The 9,057-nt window shown below is 51.7% G+C and overlaps 1 protein-coding gene across 2 annotated transcripts in view; it reads right to left on the bottom strand.

Moving 5' to 3' along the window:
• Positions 1–2,664: 2,664 nt before the first annotated feature.
• ZSCAN18 (zinc finger and SCAN domain containing 18) overlaps positions 2,665–9,057 on the bottom strand; it is a 6,906-nt gene continuing 513 nt past the window's right edge. Inside the window, exons 2-7 of one of the 2 annotated variants that reach the window (XM_023516483.1) lie at positions 8,503–8,803; positions 7,910–8,056; positions 6,884–6,975; positions 6,519–6,621; positions 5,766–5,864; positions 2,665–4,335 (exon numbers count right to left, since the gene is read on the bottom strand). In XM_023516483.1, the coding sequence (XP_023372251.1) occupies positions 3,614–4,335; positions 5,766–5,864; positions 6,519–6,621; positions 6,884–6,975; positions 7,910–8,056; positions 8,503–8,803 (1,464 nt within the window). In that variant the 3' untranslated portion in view covers positions 2,665–3,613. Of the gene's footprint in view, positions 4,336–5,765; positions 5,865–6,518; positions 6,622–6,883; positions 6,976–7,909; positions 8,057–8,502; positions 9,025–9,057 lie in introns of those variants that run through there. The other variant, XM_012808553.2, reaches the window with a different exon arrangement.

Here is a 9,057-nt window from a genome sequence, read left to right as displayed (position 1 = left end):
CCAGGCTGGATTCGAACCCGCCACCTTAGGTGTATGTGGCTGGCGCCTTAGCTGCTTAAGCCACAGGCACCAAGCCGTGGTCTGCACTTTTCAGACTTCCCACTCTATTGGAGATTCCCGGCTACCTACTTAATGCTTCCCATCAGCTGCACATTTCCCCATGGTGCACGTCTATCATAGTACCTTCATACAGAGTTAAGACCCAGTCTCCATTGCCTGAACCAGCCCAGCCTCCCTGAGATTAACCAGTGGGAGTATCTAGTTGTGTTTTTGTACTTCATATAGTAGCAATGAAAATAATTTTATGGTTGGGTGTCACCACAACATGAGGAACTGTATTAAAGGGTCATGGCATTAGGAAGGTTGAGAACCACTGCTAGAATAAGTTATCCATTTGCTTCTTACCACAACTGACCCAGAGCGTGGGTAGTAGGGGAATAATAAACAAGTCCTGAAGTCTTTTCTGTTGTGGTTCAAGAAAGGATATTATCTTAGAGGCAATTTAGAATTCATCAAATTAGTAAATAGGATTTGGGGGGCACTGGGGTTCTTAGCACTGAAGGGACATAGGTTATAGTAGTCACCTCCAGTCCTTTGGAACTGAAGGTCTTACTGTATATACAGGCACACATGCACACATAACGGCTGTGTGTGTACCTACATGCATTATGTACACATATTTCGTTGCTCAGAAGCCCCCCTAGTAGCAATGAACACAACTGGCACCACATCTTGGTCTCCAATACCAATGCCTACTAAAAGAAACTAGTTCTTTGATGACATGGGTGATTTCAGGGCTGAGAAAGGGTAGGACAGGATTTGAACATCTTATATGAAAAAGCAAATAAGGATGTGCTCAAAAACTGGAGCCATGTCATAAGTACACAGAAGCCACCCTGCAGGGACTCTTGTTGGCCACATGTGAGGCATCTTGAGCAAAAAAATAACTAGAATGGCAATAAACTTATAAAGCATTGAAAAACCAAATCTATTTTCTGTTAAATATACTAGGAGAAGTGAGGGTGCTGGGTGGCAGCAGAATGCCAAGGGCCAGATGGTTAGCATGAGAGGGTGTCAGTGTAGGGAAACCACCAGCACTCTGCAACCACCATGACAGAGACCGGCACAGGGAAGAATCATCAATGGAAGCTAAATTTAGGGGGAGAGTTTTCTTTTTTCCTGGAGACAGAGTCTCACTATGTCACCCTCAGCAGAGGGCCATGGTGTCACAGCTCATAGCAACCTCAAACTCTTCGGCTTAAGCTATCTATCCTCTTGCCTCAGCCTCCCAAGTAGCTGGGACTACAGGTGCCCACCACAACACCTGACTATTTTTTGGATGCAATTGTTTTGTAGGCCCAGGCTGGGCTTAAACCCACCAGCCTTGTTGTATGTGGCTGGCGCCCTACTCATTGAGCTATGGGCACTGAGCCTAGGGGGACAGTTTTGATGAGGAGCAGGATGTTTGCATGATGTTAAGGTGTCTTCCTACAGATTGCTTATTTGCTAAAAGAAGAAAAAGTTAATTATACAGAACAGAAACCGAACATTCTGACCAAGTGAGGAGAGGATCACCCACAGATGTAAGCTTGACGTGCCCCTCAAGAACATGGGTGGTCAGGACAAGATGTTAGTAATTGGCAGGTCTTAGTGAAGCATGTGTAGATGTTCTTTGGACTATTTGTTAGTTTTGTGCTGTTTTTCTAAGTTTGAAATTACTTCCAAATTTTTATTTTTATTATTTTTTTGATACGGAGTCTCACTATGTCTCCCTCAGTAGAGTGGAGTGGACTCACAGCTCACAGGAACGTCCAACTCCTGGGCTTAAGTGATTCTCTTGCTTCAGCCTCCCAAGTGGCTGGGACTACAGGTGCCTGCCACAAGGCCCAGCTATTTTTTTGTTTTGGTTGTCATTATTTTAGCAGGCCCAGGCTGGCTTTGAACCCTCCAGCCCTGATGTATGTGGCTGGCACCCTAACCACTGAGCAACAGGCACCAAGCCCCAAATAGTTTTAAACAAAAAAAGGGGAACAAACATCTAGCTGTGTATACCAAAGGAGACATTATATGGACTGAAGAGACAGGCTGAGACAGACACTAGAGAGACAGAGGTGGGGTGAGACAGACACTGGAGAGATGGAAGGTGGGGTGAGATGGACACTGGAGGGACAGAAGGTGGGGCTCTACATACAATAACAATTCCTCTGTGGCTCTTAGAGTGAGATGTGCACAGGAGAACTCTCTGTGGCGGAGGGAGAGGGGGAGCTCATGGGTCTCGTTTGGGAATGAGAATTAAGAGGGTACATTTAGGCTTTTTATTGTTATTACCAGAGCCACACTCAGCTTAGGATTTAGGAGCATGGGGCTAAGACAGGAACTAAATTTAGTAACCATGGCAGAGACAGGCACCTGTGTATATAGTTCTCAGCCTCTTGCAAGTGAGCAGGGCCATAGGATCATTTCTCTCCAAGGACATGTAAGTGGAAATGATGTGTGTGGTTGCCCAGGTGAAGGGGTGTGGCTTTCTCCACCACAGTAAAGAGCAGAGCTACAACAGGGTAAATAGGTTGGAGCCTTGATCCCTGGATGCCTGCATGGAGCAGAGTGCCTTTCCCACCAATACAAGCAACAGCAACAACTACTATAAGACAATGGACTATGATGTGAGTGAATAAATATTTATTATGTTAAGCCTCTGTGATCTGGGGATCTTTACAACAGATTGCCTGCTCAAACACAGTGACAGAAAGAGACACCCATTTATCTATCTACAGGAAGCAATTAAATTTATGATCAGGCAATGGGAACAATGCTGTAATCTGAGAATAAATGCAAGAAATCAAAAGATCACCTTCTATAGCCCAAGGAGTTTAGTTTCCTTTGCTCAGGCAGACAGACCACTATTTTGATCATAACCCCCTAGTAAGAAATACATTTTACATTGCAACCAGTTCTCATGTTTAGATGTATGGCTGACAAGTTTCACAAAACAGTATTTGCCTTTACTATGTGATGCCTTTAACCTACTTTATTCTACTTTACTGCTTTGTAATGTTGGTGGCCACCCACTAATTGGATTTCATAATTCAATAATGGGGTGAGACCTGTGGTCTGAAAATCCTGTACTATTAGGCTGCAAGCATTTTTGTGATCTTTGTAAGCTACTCCACACAAGTAAATACGAGCTGTTAAACTAGAAAACAGTTTCTGCTTTTGAGGGTTCAGAAGTGAATTTGACAGTCACACACTTACAAAAAGGCTAAAACAGCTGACAGGACTTCCACATGTACAGCCTTGGGGATCTCACACAGGAGGCACTGCCATAAGGGTGAGTTCAAGAAAGCACTGGCAGACCACACACATTGTGGCAACCTACACTGTAAAGTGTCAATGACCTAGTGTGGGGTGGTGCTAAAAGGGCTGCAGAGGAAAGTGGCATCTTCACATTCAGATGTTGGCATCTGCCCAGGGGTTTTCAGAAAGGAGGAGGCGTCCTGTGACCATTCCTGTTCATGTGCTTCAGCCACAAGAGCCCACTGAAGAACAAGCAGACACGACAGGGAGCCACCATTCCCCGCTGGCTGCTCACCCACAACCGTCATAGCAGGAAGGCTCACCTCTGTGCCTCTGCCTCTTCGGGTGGCCCAGGGCACACCTCACCCTCTGCGCTCTCTGGAGGCTCATGGGCCTTGCCATCAACCTGAGCCTCGCACACAGCAGATTGGGGGCTTGGGGCCACCCCCAACGCATACCCTTTCTCCTTCTCATGGGTCTTCTGGTGTTCAGCCAGGGCCAGGCTGAAGTGGAAGGTCTTCCAGCAGCCCTGGCACGCAAAGCGCTTCCTTCCTCCATGGCTGCTGTGATGCTCCATGAGGTGGGAGATCCATGCAAAGGCCTCCCCACACTCGCTGCAGGCATAGGGCTTCCCCCGGGGCATGCTGGGTTTGTCAGCCACTGGGCAGCCTGAAGCTGAGGTGCCAGGGTCCTGCCCAGCTACGTCGGGCTCCATGCTTGCCCCTTCGGGCTCTGGGCCCTGCCCTTCCTCATCCTCAGGGTAGGGCCTCTTCATTCCCAAGCCCTGATGGGGGGCAGCCAGCTTGGCCTGGCCCTCGTCCAGCGCTGGGTTCTGGATGATTGAATCTCCCTGACCTTCAGAGACAGGGCTTGACTCCCTGTCCTGAGGATCTGGAACCTTATATGGCTGCTCCTCTTCCTCTTTCTCAGTGGTGCCAGAGGGGTTGGCAGGACAGTCCCCCTCAGGCCCCTCTGTCTGCATCTCAGGGGTGGAGATGTCCTCACTCACGCCCCCTGTGCCTTCCTGTTGCCTCCCACTGCCTGAAACAAGGTGAGAATGTGAGCTGTTCATGCCCAGGCTCAGATGCAGGGAGAGACGAGGCAGGTTACCCGTCTCCCACCCATCTGCCTTCCCTGGGTGTCAGCTGCCTGGAAGCAAGACTGTCACTCTCAGCTTGGCCCCCATAGCTCAGTGGTTAGGGCGCTGGCCACATGTGCTGGGGCTGGTGGGTTTGTTTAGCTGGCCTGCTGAACAAACAAACAAAAAACAGCTGGGCATTATGGCAGGTGCCTGTAGTCCCAGCTACTTGGGATGCTGAGGCAAGAGAACCACCTGCGCCCAGGAGTTTTAAGTTGCTGTGAGCTATGACGCCACAGCACTCTACTGAGGGTGACATAGTGAGACCCTGTCTAAAAAAAAGAAAGAGGGGGAAAAAAAAAGACTATCACCGGCTAAGGCGCCAGCCACGTACACCTAAGGTGGCGGGTTCGAATCCCCAGCCCGGACCCGCCAAAACAACAATGACGGCTGCAACCAAAAAATAGCCAGGCGTTGTGGCGGGCGCCTGTGGTCCCAGCTACTTGGGAGGCGGAGGCAGGAGACTCGCTTGAGCCCAGGAGTTGGAGGTTGCTGTGAGCTGTAATGCCACGGCACTCTACCCAGGGGGACAGCTTGAGGCTCTGTCTCAAAAAAAAAAAGACTATCACCCCCTTGGTTGCCAAGGAAGCCGAGGGACCAAGTCTGGTGGTGGTGGTGGTGTTCCTGCTTCCTGCTACGGAGGTGGGGCCAGAGCAGCTGCCTGGGCTCGGCAAGGCAACTCTGGCAATGGAGGGTCCCTGTGTGGGGAACGGACTGTGGCCCCTGTGCACCAGTCTCCCAGGAACCACACCCATGATGGACCTCTACTGGCAAAGGTGAGACCCACTGAGCCCAATGGGACATCAGTGGCACAGCAGTGAGTGTCAACACACACGAGGCAGGATGAGGCATGGCGCAAGCAGAGGCTGACCAGTACTCACCCTCCTGGAGCTTGCTTGTCCTCTCAGAACCCAGCTGCCAATTGGGGGAAGCCCCCAGCCTCTTGGGGAGGCAATACATGAAGGGGCACAGGGCCACCAGTCTCAGCTGAGCCCCATCAGATCCAGCACCACTGCCAGCAGGTGTGTGTGCTACATGGGGCCTCTGGCTATGGTCTAGCTTCTAGATGCTGTAGCTATCACGGCCCAGCAGCTTCCAAAGGAGCAAAACCACCCACAGCGGGGCCCAGCCCTGGATGTAACTGGCACTCTGCTATTTTGGGTGGCCATATTTTGGGGTGATCTGTGACACAGCACAAGGTCGTAGAAGTGACTGACTCCTATTTCTGCTTCTGTTCTGGTATGCAGCTAGAGGATGACTGGCAAACTAACCTTGAGGAACCCCCTCCAAAAGAGAAGCACCTATGAGCCTGGAGCCCCCAGTGTGACCTCACCTGGGAGTTTGCCTGCTGCTGGCTCACTCTCCTCTCTCTCCAACTGAAGTTCCTCCGTGTCCAGCCTGAAGGTAGTGTCAGGCTGGGAAAGCTGATACCCTGAGTGGGGTTAAAAAACCAAACAAAGTGAAAGAGGCATCAAAGCAGAACGCTGCCCACAGGCCTTTGGTCCCCGGGCTGGCCAAGCCCAGAACTGCAGCACCATGACCCCCACCAAATCCTCTCCTTGTCAGAGTCCTGGAGAGCTGGGGGTTGTGAGAATATGGCAGCAGGGCAAGGAGGAGTCTGCCTAGGTGAGGCTTGAAGGGCTGACAGGGCAGGTGGACATGGAGGGACTCAGGGAAGCACTGTTGAAGAGATGAATACAAAAGGACAGGGCTCAGAAGCCTGTGCTGGGCCTCCCTACAAAGGAAGGTTTCTGGGACTAGAATGTCTATGAAGGAAAGGGAAGACCCTTCAAACAGGCCAAGAGGCCTCATTAGCACCTTGCAGCCGGGGGTCTTACAGAATGTGGAGGCTTCAGTTTCTCTGGGCAAGTGCCATAAGCCCTAAGGCCAGAGTGGAACTCACATATGAAGACCAGGAAGGCTGGGACTCAGCAAATGAGTTCAGATTCAAACATGCTCAAGTTCAAATACACTTAAAACACCACAGTGGTCCAACTAAAGTCCTTGGGTAATTAAAATCCCTCATGCTAACTAGTGTGAAAGGAGATGACGGGTGGGGTGTGAGCCCATGGCAGGCAAGTCTCACCTGACAGAAGCAGCTTCCTATAGCTCTTCAGGTTCTCCTGGGCAGGGTCCAGGTGGCCCCACCCCTCCTGCCGCAGAGGCTCCTCTAGAAAGGCCTTCAGTTTCTGAAATGGCAGTACAGCTATGGCTGACGCCACCTGCCCCACAAGACGTTGGACCCATAGCCCCACAGTGCAGGGAGCACATGAAAGGGGATCTGACCACAGAGGCAGCTTTGGTTTTGCTCTAAAACAGGTTTCTCAGCCTTAGCACCATGGAAATTACCCTGTTCTGGGGCACAGCATTAATGGTGGAGAAGGAGATGCTGCTAAGCCAGGGTGGAAAAAGGCCAAACCTGCACCCCCAGAACACCTGTGTCTTACCCACCTTCTGCTCGGCTTTGGAAGGGTCTGCCTCTTCAGTCTTTATTTCTCCGATGCTCCCCAGTTCCGGAAGCAGGGGTTCCATGGAGAGCCAGGCTGGGGAAAAGGGCAGGCAAAGCTGAAGAGTCACATATACCGTGGGCTGGCACCCCCAGTTAGGGAGACCTGACTGCCTCCCTGCATAGGTATGGCTCATGTGCCAGCAAGTCCCCCGGTTCTATGACTCTGTCCTGTATTTACAGAGAAGAGTCACCAAAAAGACAAGAGGGCTCTAGCTCAGGGTTGGCCTGCGATTGCCAACGCAAGCCATGGAGAGAAAGCTTTTCTTACCCACTGGATTAGTAGAAATCTTAAAAAGCGACATAAGGTACCATCATAGAGGCAGGCACATGGGCACCCTCCTATGCAGACAGCACAGAACTTCCTACCCATAGGGAAGTGTACATTGTAGGTGAAATGTAAAACTCATATGTGCTTTGTCTGACAGTCCTGAGAAGCCCATGCCATGATGACCAGAGCTCCCACATCCAGGCACACACATGTGACTGCAGCCTGGTTTCAAGGGCAGAGATCCCAACTCTAGGATGAGGACAGGCTGAGCACAAGTAACAGTGGGCAGCTAAAGAGCCAGATAACTGACCAGGGCCAGGAGACACAGCACACCATGCTCTGAGGAGGCCAAGGCTGAGCCCAAGCCCTCTGTGTGTGCATGTGACATGTAGGAAGATGTTAAGTGTCATACAGTGGCACTTAAGACACAGGACTTTTGTTTTTAGAGAGTAGGTAGGGAAAATCCTTTTTTCCTTACACATCAATGCTGTTCACTACTTGTGAACCTTGAAAGGACCTGCAATCTCTGAAGAGGAATTTAATAAACAACAATACTTCTAATATTCACAAGAGAAGGATCCCAGTTTAGCAGGAGTTCAGACCCTTGCCACTGGCCTCCTCTGATCTGACCCCACTCCCTACAGGCCCCACCTACCACCCACCCTGGGCCCCACAGGTAGAGGGTGGGTCAGTCACTCACGAGTCACAGCAGGGCACAGGGGATCCCCAATTCCCAGGTCCTGGGTGGGGCTCACTGGCCCAAATGGAAACAGCAGTGGCTCAGGATACCTGTCGTACACACCCTCGCTCATCACTGAGGACCCAGCAGGGGAACCCAACAGCATCCCTGTTCACAACAGAGTAACAGTGACCCCAGGGAATGGGGCATGTGCAGCAGCCACACAGTAAGCTCCTAGGGCAGGCTCCAGGCCCAGCACTCCCATCCCTCAGACCCACCCTAGATGTGAGCTGCTCTCTGCCCTGGACTACTCTTTCCTGCTCTTTCTGCTTCCTTACGTCTGGAGGGCAGATGTGAGGGCAGGAGCTCAAGCAGCTATCCTGGCCCATGAGGTGACCCATGAGGGGAATGCCATCAGGCAGGATGGCAGTGGGCAGAGCCCCTGCTGACTGAGGCGGCACCACATAAGCTTGAAGTGGCTCATCATTGTGCCTGTTGCCAGGGGTAGGGGGAGCCAAACTCAGTAAAAGGCAGCTGGGTTTGGGTGCTAAGATCCCCCAGGATCCCTGTCCCTGCCTCTCCTAAGGCACGCTCCCCTCTGGGTGCAGCCCTACCTGGCTCATCCAGCATGTCAGCCAGGCCCTCCACCAGGGAGGCCGCCTTCTTGCAGCTCTCGGGATATTGCGCCACCACCCAGGGCCGAACCCTGTCTGGCAGGATGCCCAAGAACTGCTCCAGCACCAGCAGCTCCAGCATCTGCTCCTTGGAGCGTGCCTCGGGCATCAGCCACTGGCGGCACAGCTCATGGAGGCGGGCTAGGGTCTGGTGGGGCCCAGCAGACTCCTGGTAGACAAATTCCCGGAAGCGCAGGCGAGAGAACTCAAGGTCGGCAGGAGTTCTCTCAGTGGGAGTTTTCTCAGCAGTTTTCTCAGCTGGGGTTCTCTCAGAGGGAATTTTCTCGGCAGGGGTTTCCTCTGCAGTTTTCTCCGCTGGAGTTTCCTCTGCAGTACTGGTAATTTTCTCAGCAGGGGTTTCCTCTGCAGTTTTCTCCGCTGGGGCTTCCTCTGCAGTACTGGTAATTTTCTCAAGAGTTTTCTCAGAGGGAATTTTCTCTGTGGGCGTGTCCTCAGCGGGAGTTTTCTCTGTGGGCGTGTCCTCAGCGGGAGTTT

This window comes from Otolemur garnettii, unplaced genomic scaffold (genome assembly GCF_000181295.1).
Source record: "Otolemur garnettii isolate 467f Iridium unplaced genomic scaffold, OtoGar3 scaffold00091, whole genome shotgun sequence".
NCBI lineage: Eukaryota > Metazoa > Chordata > Mammalia > Primates > Galagidae > Otolemur > Otolemur garnettii.
The sequence above is the reverse complement of the archived record's forward strand: the minus strand, read 5'-3'. Positions and strand labels throughout refer to the sequence as shown.